This window comes from Schistocerca nitens, chromosome 1, assembly GCF_023898315.1.
Source record: "Schistocerca nitens isolate TAMUIC-IGC-003100 chromosome 1, iqSchNite1.1, whole genome shotgun sequence".
Lineage (NCBI taxonomy): Eukaryota > Metazoa > Arthropoda > Insecta > Orthoptera > Acrididae > Schistocerca > Schistocerca nitens.
The window spans coordinates 500,926,097-500,940,750 of record NC_064614.1 but is presented as its reverse complement, the minus strand read 5'-3'; the positions used below and the strand labels follow the sequence as shown (position 1 = coordinate 500,940,750).

General features: G+C 42.6%; 1 protein-coding gene across 1 annotated transcript in view; it reads right to left on the bottom strand.

Moving 5' to 3' along the window:
- The window catches only part of LOC126256749 (ETS translocation variant 4-like), a gene marked incomplete at its 5' end in the record, with an annotated part of 49,772 nt that overhangs the window by 22,949 nt on the left and 12,169 nt on the right, over positions 1-14,654 (bottom strand). Inside the window, one exon of the mRNA XM_049955510.1 lies at positions 7,035-7,143. Coding sequence (XP_049811467.1) covers positions 7,035-7,143 — 109 coding nt within the window. The remainder of the gene's footprint in view (positions 1-7,034; positions 7,144-14,654) is intronic.

Below are 14,654 nucleotides of genomic sequence, written 5' to 3'. Positions count from 1 at the left end.
GAGACAGAACTATTGGAGATGCAGTGTAGTTTAGTGCATTCTTTACAATTATAACAATTCTTTCATAGCTGATTCTGAGACCAATTCCATCCATTCTTCTTTCCAGAAGATGTATTTGAGAAACTGTTTATGTCATATTTTCTGAAAATATTGCAAAATCGTCCTCAAAAGCCAGGGAGTTTACCTTAATTGTATGTGATGCTCTTCCAGGAATTTTTTGTTCAGTTTTGTAATTTTTAGCCCCAAATTCCAGATCCTTACAATACACTGTAAAAGACATGTAAGCTGTAAAGGTGATAAGCCGCTCCCTTTTTGTTTATTTTTTATTTTTCGTCTTAGCACTTTATAAATCGACAGAGCTGATCTGATAACTTTCCAAGTTTTTAATACTGTCAGTAAAATAATATTTATCGAGTGGTGTAAAATAAGCGCCTGTCCATCTTCATTCGTTTCTTCAGATATGGAAACAAACAGTAAACTCTCGGAGCAGAACCTGGCTTACACGGAAAATGTGGTAGCACTTAGAAGAGGTCACACAGTTCGAGAACAACGATTCGAAACTTCTGTGTTGGTAGGATTATCCTGATGGGAGGGAGCTTTAATCTTTGCAAGAAGTGGAAGTTTGCCGTGAAAGGCGTCTAGAGGTAGAGCGTGTAAGTCTCGTCACTGGTGGCTCTCTTGTGGAGTTACTTTGCGAGCGCACACTGTGAAGGTCCTATACGCCTAACATTTGAATTTACAGTGATAGTACTATATTACTGGTCTGTCTGTAACTATGTATAGTCTGGCTAAACTATATTCTGTCTAAACGATTCAGGCTGTTCAAGCCGTCGTAGGTTGTTTGCAGGTGACGCTGTTGTTTATCGACTAGTAAAGTCAACAGAAGATCAAAACAAATTGCAAAATGATTTAGAAAAGATATCTGTATGGTGCGAAAATTGGAAATTGACCCTAAATAAAGAAAAATGTGGGATCATCCACATGAGTGCTATAAGTAATTCGTTAAACTTCGGTTAAACGATAAATCAGTCACATCTAAAGGCCGTAAATTCAACTAAATACCTAGGAATTACAATTACGAACAACTTAAATTGGAAGGAACACATAGAAATTGTTGTGGGGAGGACTAACCAAAGACAGCGATTTATTGGCAGGACACTTAGAAAATGTAACAGATCTACTAAAGAGACTGCCCACATTACGCTTTTCCGTCCTCTTTTAGAATACTGCTGCGCGGTGTGGGATCATTACCATATAGGATTGACTGAGTACATCGAAAAAGTTCATAGAAGGGCAACACGTTTTGTATTATCGGGAAATAGGGGAGAGAGTGTCACTGAAGTGATACAGGATTTGGATTGGACATCATAAAACAAAGCCGTTTTTGGTTGCAGCGGAATCTTCTTTGGAAATTTCAGTCAACTACTTTCCATTCAGAATGCGAAAATATTTTGTTGACGCCGACCTACACAGGGAGAAAAGCACACAAGGACTTTAAGTCCGGGGAGTATGGTGGATGGTACAGTACTTACCAGTCCCATCGACCGAACAGGGCAGCCACAGCTTGCGCTGTATGTGCCGGCGCATTGTCGTGCCAAATGATGGGTGGGTTACGCAGAAAGTGTCGCCGCTTCTTCCGGAAAGCTGGTCGCAGGTGATGCTCCAAAAACAAGCAGTAACACGACTTAAGTCCTTGTGACTTTGATTTGACTCCTTCTTGGCATTCGCGTCAGAACTGTTCCAGAGATTCGACAGGCTGTAGACCCCTCCATTCGCACGTCGACAGAACAGGCTCTGCTAACGGTATACTACGCCTTCCACATCGCTGGGAATGGGCTCTACACAATGCTGGTGACTACTTTGAAGGACAGTAACAGGTGCAAACATGTTGCTCTTTTGTATCAGTTGTGAATAAGTAGTTGCCACTATTTTAGTTCCAACCCTCGTATATGGGAGTAGCCGTTTGGAGCTTCCTGAGGAGGAACAACCACATAAAGACTAGCTACAGGAAAAAACAGCTGTAGTGCGGAGATTCATTGGTAGAATCCTAAGGGAATGTCATTCATCTGTGACACTCTTTCGACCGATTCTTGGGAATTGCTCATCAGCTTAGGGCCCGTACCAGGTATGGCTGGTAGAGGAGATAGTGAGGATCGAAAGAAGAGAGGATAATTTCGTTACGCGTTCGTTTAGTAATGCAAAAGCGTGTCGATCATGCAGATCCATCTCCAGTGGCAGACGCTCCAAGAGTTGCACCGTGCGCCACGGAAAGGATTACTGTTAAAATACCGAGAACAGTCAGGCAACATAAGCTTAGCTACAGGCGTTCTCTCCGTGCAGCATTTGCTAATGGAACGGGAAGGAGATGGCGACTTACAGAACCACCATTGTCAAGCACACTCCGTGAGTTTGCTTGCGGAGTATAGATGTAGGTGTTTGAAGGCCTCAAGTGTTCAATAAATACGGTAAGTTGCATGGAACTCGCGAGGCGGTGGAGTCGGTCTCGGAGCTGCAAGATGAACAACCAAACTATTGTTTTAATGCGGGCGGGCGTGATTTCGCAATGGCAATTTTGGTTTAGTGATAGCTCATTGGCGGTTGCAACTTTCCAAGTCGAGTAGACTGTGATTAAGCCTTAATGGGTGATACCATTCGGTGGCTACCTTGTATTAGATCGAACATCTAACAGTTAGACGGAGGAGAATTATGCTTCGTAGGATTTATGCAAGTGGGAATGAATTGTACAATTTCCATGGAAAACTGAAATATTTAGGTATGTGGTGTTGGCGTTTACATTTGGTCACGTTTTTAAACTCTCATCCCTAGACGTTTTAACTGCTACAGTAACAGAGGACGTTGTAAACAGCGATTTGGGGACCAAGCAGGAACTGCTGGTACTGTATGTTTTGAGTCCATTGATTCTGTAATTTATCAGAGTGCAAAAACCATGACTGTGACTGTACTCAAAAGCTTTTTCACTAAATATGCCAGCACACGGATTCACATTTCCTCCGCCGACGATAGTACAGTTACGTGTTGCAGGCGAATCGCTTGTACGGTAACCTTCACATTCAACAGCGCACCTCTTCACAGCCAAGCCGCTTGTAGACGCTTTAGGAGCCTGCCACTAAGTGGCGAACGAGACTCAACGCCTCCAAATATCAAGCTCTCATAATTATGCGTCGTAGAGCACCTTTGTACATCCAGTCAGTACGGATCATGGGAGGCCTCATCGCATGGCCTCGTACTGAGAAGTATTGGGGTTGAACTTTTTGAAAAAATTATCAGCGATCTTTAAAATTAAAATTTAAAGATTAGAAACAGTCTTTATCGCAACTTTTTATTTTTATTGGAGTGACCAGTTTCTATTCTATTTAAAAACCATCTTCAGACTCTGAGAAAACATATTACTAGGTAGAGGGATCGTCATAATAGTGAGTATATGTAGCAAAATGTAGAACTAATAAATAAATATACCCGGAACGGTGGGTGGAAAGTCTACAGAGCTGAGACGTTGGTCTTCACCTACAGCAATCTTTGACAGCTATGTAGAGTGTCGCATCGGAATAGGAGGCCGTTTCCACCGCAACTCTCGATGTACCTCCGCTTACCGCGTCTCACTATCAATATATCAACCTTTAGTGCATCTTTTACAGTATTGACATTAGAGGGCAGCGTACTTTTAGCTGATCATAAATCTTTCTTTACAGTCTCTATCTCATGACGAATAATGAGACTTACGTGATGTTACGATATAATATAACTATAATTCACTTCTAGTTATCTCCAACATGTTGTATCGACAGAGGCCAATTGGTCCTCGCCTATTGTTACCTTTGACACAACTGTAGACTGCCACGTCGGAATAGGACGCCGTTTCCACGGCAACCCTCGATGTACCTTTGCTATTAGCGTCTCCCTGTCGATTTAGCAACCTTTGGTGCATCTTCGCAGAATAGACGTTAGAGGGCAGCATACTTTTACCTGATTTTAAATAAAGGAACCTTTATAGTTTATATTTTATGACAAATAATCATTTACAATGATGTGGCGATGTGATTTAATTATAACGCACTTTTTAATCTACTTCTTGTGTTTACCTAATCATAGACGTCTTTCTGATTGGCTAGCAATGATGTCACACTCAGGACGTTGGGCGTGACCCAGCCTATTTAATAACCGTTCCCTCCTTGTCCGATTAGCAGTTATTCCAGCGTCGAGGGTCGGCGCAACGGAGTCCACCCACCGTTCTAGGTATATTTATTTATTAGTTCTACATTTTTCTACATATATTCACTATTATAACGATCCCTCTATCTGGTAATATGTTTTTTCAGAGTCTGAAGATGGTTCTTAAATAGAATCTAAACTGGCCACTCCAATAAAAATAAAAAGTTGCGATCAAGACTGTTTTTAATCTTTAAATGTTAGGGTTGACCTTGGACAGGCACCTCACCTAGAGGGGACAGGCGCTTGGCTGACTTACGGCGCTATATCCCCTACTAAATCCCACATCCACCTAGCCCTTACGCTGCGGCGTTAGACTGTACCAAGGACTGATCCAACCAGCGCTGGAATATGCGGCCGTAACGTGGAGGAACGCCACAGACAAAAGCATTCATCTATTACAATCTTTGCAGCGCCGAGTACGAAGGCTCAAAGTGCATCACCCTCGGGAATTCCCAAGTGAACTTCACAAATTTGCTGGCTTCCCATTGCTACGGGACCGATTCAAGCTGACTGCTTGACTCTTTTACGAAAAGTCGCAGCAGTCAACCAACAGGTGGATCACGAATCTGGGAAGCCAAGTGTATAGACTCGGAACCACTATGTTGTGTGACCTGCTGCCGGAGTTGAGTAGTTTTCATAGCAGCCTTTATCTTTTACCTACACGGAGTCGTCATCGTTATTATCGGATTTAGTATTATTAATATTAGATGTGGGCCGATGCCCTTCCTGTTCCCCCCTTCATCCCCGGACATAACATGTGTATCCTCCACCCCTTTCCCGAACTGAGTACCTGTAGTGTTATGCATGTGCAAGTGTGCGAACGTTTCTGCATGTTTCTGAATCTTGTAACGGTGGCGGGACTTGGGTACCAGCTAGGTATTCACGTAGTTGGACGTGATTAACCGCCTAAGAACCACATCCAGGCTGTCTCGCACGTCAGCCGTCGTCGTCTTCCGCCTGGCGGATTTTGTAAGAGGTCCGCGCTCCTACCCTAATCCCGGATAGGGGTACGCTCACCAAAACTGCAGCTTGGTAGTTTTGATACGGTACATAGGTGACGCAGTAAATGGGACGTTTACTAGCAATATTGGTAGCATTGGTAGGAAAGAAATATAAAGGAATATTTAAGAGAGTAACTACGAGCCGATGATTTCTCTTTTTTTGTTTGTTTGGTTGTTTGTTTTACTCATAATTACAACCGCCCATCATTCAGTGTTAGTCCATTGCGTATTTTATATCCGTACAAGATACAAATTGCATTTTACAAGTCATAAAAATTAGTTGATCGCGTAACTTCTGCGCTTTTATGTAACCAAAGCAATTACTTTTGATGCAAGTACAGCTTACACGAAAAAACTTAAAAATCTATATAATTTTTATTATTTTTTACTCGGTAGGACATATTTCATCATGATCAAACACACGAGTTTCTGTTATTACTAATTAATTGGAAACATGTTTTATATAATATCGACGAAGTATTGAAGCGAAGTTTGATAAATATTTTTTGAGGTTGTTTTTATTCAAATTTTTTCAGGAAACTGCGTTTTCTATTGCTATTTGATAAACTTGAATTTTTTTTTATTTTTACTACAACATCCCTCTGTTTCACCTTACAAATCAACAATTTTCGGATAAAAACTGAATTAAACGTTGAAAATTTCAATTTTGCTATAAGTATTGTTTATTTATAAGTATCAGACTGGCGGATGGCTATATAGAACAAAAATAATCAGTAAATTACGTGTCCCTTTATATACCCTCACTCAGTTTCTAGACGGTTCACCGCTTCCGGTTTCTAGGAGAACATAGTAGGACACTGATTGCATAGATAAAGAAAGCGATCGTTATGAGGTATCGCCCAATAGCTATGCAATACACATAATGTACAAGTATCGCGGGTGCTACCTTAACTGACTGAAACTACTAGGAAAACTACTGTAGTATATGTTTACTTATGATAGGTTTATGGAAGACTATGGTAGTTTTACAACTCTAATCCCGGAAGCGATGTGCTGCATGCGGAGTTATCTGAGCCTTTGCTGCCAGACACAAGGGGGAAGATTTGCTTAATCCAGCAATTAAGAATTTTAGAGTGCAGGACTTTATTAGAGCCTGTAGTTCACTTTCTTCTTTTCTTTCTTTCTTCGGGCCTTGGAGCCGTGTTACTATTGATTTGGCAACGTTAGTGGCAGAGGGTGGCTGATGCCCTTCCTGCCACCACCTCGAACCCCCTGGGATGGAATGAGTGTACCCCAGCTGTCTGTGTCTAGTGTAAGCCATGGAATAGTGCGAACTTGTTCAAATATCTGCGAGTCGTGTAACTGAGGTGGAACGTGGGGACCAGCCCGGTTTTCACCTAGAGGGATGTGGAAAACCGCCTAAAAACCACATCCAGGCTGGCCGGCATACCGGCCCTCGTCGTTAATCCGCCGGGCGGATTCGATCCGGGGCCGGCGCGCCTACCCGAGTCCAGGAAGCAGCGCATTAGCGCTCTCGGCTACCTTGGCGGGTCAGTTCACTTCCTTCTTATCTTTAGAAAAATATTAACACTTTATTTTGTGCACGAAGGTCACCAGCACGATAAGAAAAGTACGTCACTATGTTCTCACAACGCGCTATGTGCTGAGTCGTACTTTTTAAAGATCATACTATCTTGGTTACATTCATACCGTCTATGTTTATAGTCGAGGAAACCTGTAGCAACCTTCGTAAGTAAGAGTGCAATTGTAGAAGAGGGACGAAAACTGCATTTAGTGTTGAATTTTGTGAACCTGCAAAAGGTCCAGGCCAGTGTTACGTACCTGCGACCTTCTGCATGATGCCCTTCTCGTAATAGTAGCGCAGCGACCTGCTCAGCTTGTCGTAGTTCATGGCGGGCCGGTTCTTCTGCACACCCCACCGACGCGCCACCTGCAGGCGACACACACACAGGAGTATTCAGTAAATAACGTAACCTAAAGGAAGAATGTTTCTATTTGTGAAGGTGCGAGCCTCGATTACATGAGGAAGAAATGGGCACATATTAAAACATAGAGTATTCATTGTCATACATTACATTTGATTTGACAGTTATGATGTCATTCATAATGCCTTAATAGAAAAAGTGTGGCAAGGATGCACTAAGCAAATCCACCACCAAGCGGCTGTTCCAGAAGGCAAGAAATCTGACAGATGCGTCTAAAGTTACTGGCCAAAAATGCGAAAACTAGAAAATTTGATTGTGGTTCAAGCTACATATACTTTGACGTCCCACAAACTCTGTGTATGACTCCTACATAGCCAGTCTGGTCTCTCCTTTGTTAGTGTTCGTACTGTTTTGCGTAAGTGTTTGAACATGAAGCTGAACAGAATTCATGTTCTTGATGAGTTGTTATCTGAAGACAATGGGAAACCTTTAGTTTTCTACCATTGGCTCATGTAATTTGCAACCCTAGACAGGGAAGAAATCGATGATTGATTTTGGTCTGAAAAAGATGGTTCCATCTTGATGGACATGTTATTGTTCAGAATTCAGACATTATGACTACCGAAAATCCACATCAACTGCGCGAGTCCTGCCGGCCGCGGTGGTTTCGCGGTTCTAGGCGCGCAGTCCGGAACCGTGCGATTGCTACGGTCGCAGCTTCGAATCCTGCCTCGGGCATGGATGTGTGTGATGTCCTTAGGTTAGTTAGGTTTAAGTAGTTCTAAGTTCTAGGGGACTTATGACCACAGCAGTTGAGTCCCATAGTGCTCAGAACCATTTGGACCATTTTTTTGCGCGAGTCCTCTCCGCACGCACAAACAGTAGGTATTCGGTGTGCCGTGTCACGAACCGAAATTTTTCACATATTTTCGTGGCACAGAGCACTACATACAGGTGGTGCAACAATTTGTATTCAGTATATTTGAAGTCAGCCATAGAACCCACAGTTTCAGATAGACGAAGGACAGTGCTACGACTCACATAGCCAACTACATCATGATGACTACGTTGAATCAGTGATTTCGAAGAGTCTGATTTATCCCCATCTGACTTTTTATTGTGAGGCAATTGTAAAAACGCTGCTTATAAAACTCATTATCACACTATCCTCAATGTGCAGAAAGAAACTGAATGAATTGGTATTGCTGAAATTCCTCAACGAACGTCGCAACAAGTGTTGAAGAACATGCAACGAGGTGTTGAGTTATGTGGCTCGTGTAATGGAGGTCACTTTCAACGTTTATAGCTTGATCGTTTTTCCAGAATGTAGACCGAGTTTTCTAAACCTCGTTAAGAGAGTGACCGCTTCTTCACCATTCATTACGGTGGCCTTTGTGAGGTTACAAACGACGGCAGTTCCTTTTTAATTTGTTGATTTTGCTTATTGTACGGCATGATGTGACGGGAACCGTACGAAAGGCCAAATTCTCGAAGGAAAGGAAGAACGAGGGGCAATGAGGGTAGTGATTGTTGAGCGCGCGAGCGACCGGTTGTCAAGCGCGGGGCTCAGGTGAGAGCGTTACGGGTCGGCATGTAGTGAAGTCAGGGAGGACATCATGCTAAATACATATTTTTCTATGGAAATGGAAATGAGCGTTTGGCGTCATTGGCCCGGAGGCCCCTGACGGAGCAAGTCTGGCGGTCTTGGTGCAGGTCTTATTACATTCGACGCCACATTGGGCGACCTGCGCTCCGGATGGGGATGAAATGATGATGAAGACAACACAACACCCAGTCTCTGAGCGGAGAAAATCCCCGACCCTGCCGGGAATCGAACTCGAGCCCGTAGGACGGCAATCCGTCACGCTGTCCACTCAGCTACCGGGGCGGACATATTTTTCTATTTATGCACCTCAGAAGATTAGGCCCGAAGGCCCCTCTCACATCTCACCAGGCATTCTTAGGAAACTAACATTATTAAGTGAGCATTACATAGTAATAATAATAAAAATAATATTAATATTAATAATAATAATAATAATGATACATAGTAATCAAGGTATGGTGTTTCAGAAATCCCAGTCTAATTTACAATGGATTAAGTAATTTCCTCATTACATTTCTGTCGAATGTGCGCAATGACCTCTGCCAGAAATGGTTGGAAGGTGTAGAAGGAATTAAATCTGGAGAAGAAGTGAATGGCCCGCGTAAGAGCGAGAAGTAAAATGGTAAGGTTATAACGGAGGAAGGAAAACAGAAATTGACACGAAGAGAGCAGGGGCAGAGTTCACAACGTTCGAGAAATACTGGTTCGTCGTTGAACAGAAGGGAGAGAGCCAGGACATGCCGAGAAAAAGAGCTATGCCAATTATAAAAGGTAAAGATTCAATGTTTCCTGAATGCAGAGTGGTTTTGGTAAGACGCAGGTATTTTGTTGCTGAGCCGTGTGGCTAAAGTAGAGAATCAGATGGACAAAATTTATTCTTAGTTATAAGTTCAGCCAAGGTGTTCAACGAATCAATTCTTTATTGTTGTTATGGAGCGATGGTAGGCCATGCGCGAGTAAATCAGTGTACCGTGTAGAAGACTCGGGCAAATAAATGGTTTGAAACGTCTGTTTATGGAGACATGATCGCATGGTCGACTGGAAATGTTAAAAATGAATCTCACGTGTAGGTTAAAAGAGGTTCTGATGAACTGGACTGGTTCAGGAAGCTCTGTTTTGTAGTGGTTTTATTAATATCAAATTTATTAATAAATTCAAGTATAAAATCATTTAAACTGGATTATTTCATTAGCCCCTATTGCATTGTGTATCAGATTACAATATTGTTATCAATTCAAATCCCATGTTCACACGCATGGGACAGACAAAACACAGAAAGTATCGTTTTTACTGTGGGGGCATACCAGCTATTTCGGTGAAGGAATCGAATCTCTGCAAAGGTAAAACCGAAAAATTAGTCAATTAGAGCCAGCCAAAAAGAATTAATTATAAGGTGTAATCAAATGAAAACGAGGTAGATGGAAAGAACTGGTCCTTATTTCAAAAGCAATCGGCATACCTGTTAACGCGTTTATCCCACTGTGAGACAAGATGGTCAGGTCAGTGCCTTCGTGAGAAAATGTATGCGGTTTCATACGGAAACATGATTGTAGCAAAGCATGCACCTCTTCGTCTAAGGCGCCGCAGTCATGGACTGTGCGGCTGGTCCCGGCGGAGGTTCGAGTCCTCCCTCGGACATGGGTGTGTGTGTGTGTTTGTTCTTAGGATAATTTAAGATAAGTAGTGTGTAAGCTTAGGGACTGATGACCTTAGCAGTTAAGTCCCATAATATTTCACAAACATTTCACACACCTCTTCGTCCTAAGCAAATCGACAGCCACGAATGTCTCTCCTCGTGGGTTGAATACTATGGAAACCGCATTGGGAGAGATCGGAACTATAAGGAGGATGTGTAAGGGCTTCCCAGCGAAACTTCTGCAGCGTTAGTCGAAACAATATCGGCAACATGTGGGCTGGCCGATACAGTCCCGATCTCTCCCCATTCGACTTACAAATTTTTGCAGCCCTGAAGAAAGAAGTTCGTGACCGTCGAATCGCTTCGGACAAAAAGGTGCACGTCTGGGTACAATCATGGTGCCGTAGGAACCGCAAACACCTTTGCTTGAAAGCATTGATCGTACTATCTCAAAGTGGCATAAATGCACAAAATGATATACCAATTACTTTTGAAAAAATAAACAGTTTACTTACTTTTCTTCTATCTGTCTCGTTTCCTTTGACGGCCCTTTACATATCTCACAACTACCGCATTGACTATGTCCAAAGTGGATGGTAGCATCATACCTTCCATTTGTTGTTTGTGAAACTAAGAATTATTTATATACAATTTTATAACCACACAAAATAGCATCACAAAAATATGTACGCTTTAATCATTACATAATTAATGTGACAATTAATTCCGGTGGTTAGAAAAGATGGTCTCATTAACAGACCTTCTGCTACCCTAGAAGATAAGTGACTTCAATTATTTTTCCTATGTTTAGCGGGTCTCAGCTGAAATATGAAGGAGACTGCCTGCATAGTCTCAGTGTAGGTACGCTGTTACACGGAAGTCGTGGGTACGATTCTCGCCGTTGTCATGCGGCGTTAATGAGTGCATGTTGTTTACTAGCAAGATCTCATCGTTTATGTGACCAGTTTGAAGGAAACGACGAATCATGTACATTTATTCGTTAGAACAACTAAAATTAATGTGAAATTTATGACGTGTGACTGAATCTTAGGCACTGAGTGAACTGTCTGAAAGCCAGGAGTACGAATGCCGGTAAAAGAAAGAAAGAAAAAGAAAGGTAGGAAAAAACTTTAGCAAACTCGAGATGAGACTAGTTTCGCACTTCAACCAAAAGCTTAGCCCTCCTCGCTCAGTTGAAGACGAATTTAACGTACCTTCATAAGGTGAGGTGTTATTGTGGCCTGTGCTACATTGTGCAAGCAACACGTAAGCTGAAAATCTTTGCGCATAGCACAAAGTCCAACACGCTTCGTCTAACCGGAACGACGTCAGATATCACAGATAATGACAGCAGGATCCTTGTCCGACTTCCGGCTCCTAGGATTTCGTAGAGGCGGTTGAATGATTTTCATTTAATTGTTGCCGACAATCGAACGTTAAAGTAATTCGTACACAATGCAGCTTCCGAGTTAGTTCGCTAGGGGTATCACGTGTAGGTAACCCACCACATCTCACTGTGCTGCTGGTTGTCTCCCATCTCAGGCGTTCTTATTACTTCTCCGTCCTCCACGCCAGAACATTGCCGCCAAACATTATTTTCACTTAAGCACCAATTCAACACATCAACTGGAACCCTTCATCGGTCTTGCTTTATTATTTCATCTGGTCCTGTCCTTTGATACATGTCATGTGACGAGCGTGAACGGACGAAAAGACCCGATATCCTGTGGCTCCAAGTTCGGTGATCAGTTAATGGAACCAGTCACAATTGTCAGGCATCTAGAAACAAGTATTCAAAGCCATTTAAGATGGAATAAGCTCACTAATTCATGGGATGGTGACAACGTGTAGCAGAAGATGCCACTGATCTTGTTTTATAGTTTTGAAAACAAAACATTTTGAACCATGTTTTAAATTAAGTTGTATTACTGGTTTCGGCCAACTTAGGCCATTTTCAGATTTAAAAGTACAGAGGACGGTCGCTACTTCTGCCTTCAGCTACTGTTTTTTGTCACAACGTGGCGCACCAGCAGCTGATGTAGGGACCGTTTTGATAAAAAAAATATGTCTCGTACATTTAGATGTGGGACATACAAATGACAGACTTTATCGGACGGAAGAAAGTGTAATTCAGTGACGAAGAAGACGGCTTATAGAACCGTCTGTCACTCAGTTCTTATTTTAGTCGTCAGTTCAAGACACTCACCAATTTGAATATGATTTAAAGAAGAACTATGCGATAGTTGTGAATTTTCTTAGCCAGCGTGAGTGTCTCAGAAATATTTTACGAACTCGAAAGGTAGACGTTACAAGAAGAGCATTGACACTTCCTGGCAGATCAAAACTGTGTGCCGGACCGAGACTCGAACTCGGGACCTTTGCCTTTCACGGGCAAGTGCTCCACCAACTGAGCTACCCAAGCACGACTCACGCCCCGTCCTCACAGCTTTACTTCTGCCAGTATCTCGTCTCCTACCTTCCAAACTTTACAGAAGCTCTCCCGCGAACCTAGCAGATCTAGCACTCCCAAAAGAAAGGATATTGCGGAGACATGGCTTAGCCACAGCCTGGGGGATGTTTCCGGCACACAGTTTTGATCTGCCAGTAAGTTTCATATCGCACACTCCGCTGCAGTGTGAAAATCTCATTCAAGAGCATTGAGCATTGTGGAGAACTTGACGCTAAACGCTAGGAGTGTCTACGCTACAACACGAGTCAAGACACATTAATTTCACCAACACACATCTGGTTTAATGATCAGAAGAGAAATAGGAGTTTATGCACTGATGCATCGACAAAGCTTTCCGTGCACTGTTGACGGAAGATACGAAAGAAAGGGCGTGGGAAGGGGGGGGGGAGGAAGAAACATCAGTGAGGTCATTCAAGACGGAGAAGAAGCGTAGATAGGATAAGGAAAGGGAACGAAATAATCTGTGTCCCTTCCAAAAGAACCATCGCCTTAATAGGTACACGGAAAACTTTAAATCCGATCGGCTGGACGAGATTTTGAGTATCGCTCAATTCGAATGGACAAAAGTAGCATGTGTGGGAATCAGCGAACCACCAGTTTAATAAGTATTTAGAGAAGGATGGAACGACCGATTTAGGTTCCATAGAAACGTAGGATCACTCGAAGGAAAACAGATCCTAGGATGTGTGTTCGAAGATAAGTTCAAGAAAGATGAACACACACTTATAGAGGAGTTGCACCCTGTGACCGATGTTATATAATCTATATACAAAGCAAGCAGCAAAGGAAATCAAGGAAACCAAGGGGAAGTTTGGAAAAAGGAATTAAAGTTAAGGAAGAAGAATATAAACTTTAAGGTTTGTCTATGACATTGTAATTCTCTCAGAGCCGACAAAGGACATGGAAGATGAGTTGAAAGGAACGGATGATGTCTTGAAAACACGTTGTAAGATGAACATCAACATTAGTAGAACTAGGAAAGTTAATTCAGGCGAGGCTGTGGGAATATAATTACGAAATGAAGTACTAGAAGTAGTAAATGAGCTATTTGGTCAGCAAAATAAGTGAGAATGGGTGAAGGAAACAAGATGTGTGAGGGCTGTTTGGCAGTTAAGGAAGGAACGGTCGTGCAATGGAAACCAAAGTGAAAATCAGAACTGTTTTATTTACAACAGTCAGGTACACGTTCCAGCTACTTCTATGCACAGTCGTCGCTTCGACTTAGATATCTGTCGTAGCGTTATACCAAATTTCTTTCAACACACTCGTCCAATAAGGCAACCTCCTGTGCTTTCCGACAATTTTCTACGTTAGACTGTAGCTCGTTGTCCACACTAGAATATTGTCTTCATAGCCAGCATTTCATCTGAGTATAGATGAACATAAGAGAGAGCCAATTCCGGGCTGTATCGAGGGTGTTCAAATCCTTCCCATGGAAAACGCTGCTTCAGTGTCCTCACTGTCCCTGCAGAGTGCGGCTGAGAACTACCATGAAGAAGGAACTGCATGGCAGTTATGTTATGTGAGGTTCCACGAAATCAGGCGAAATTTCTACGCAGGTACCAATCTTGGTGGAAGACACTGTAGTTCTCGGTATCTTAACGTGCTCAACTGAGAAGAGCGACGTGAGGCTGTCTGCGGGCATGGTAGAGACACTGCCCACCACATATGTGCAAAGCTTCATCAGATTTTCGCTGTGGTTTCCATTTCGTGACAGATCGCTCCTTACTTTCCAAATAGACCAAAATAAAGACTAGTGGTAGCGAGAAAATCGTTTCGGACAACAGAAATATGTTAGTATCGA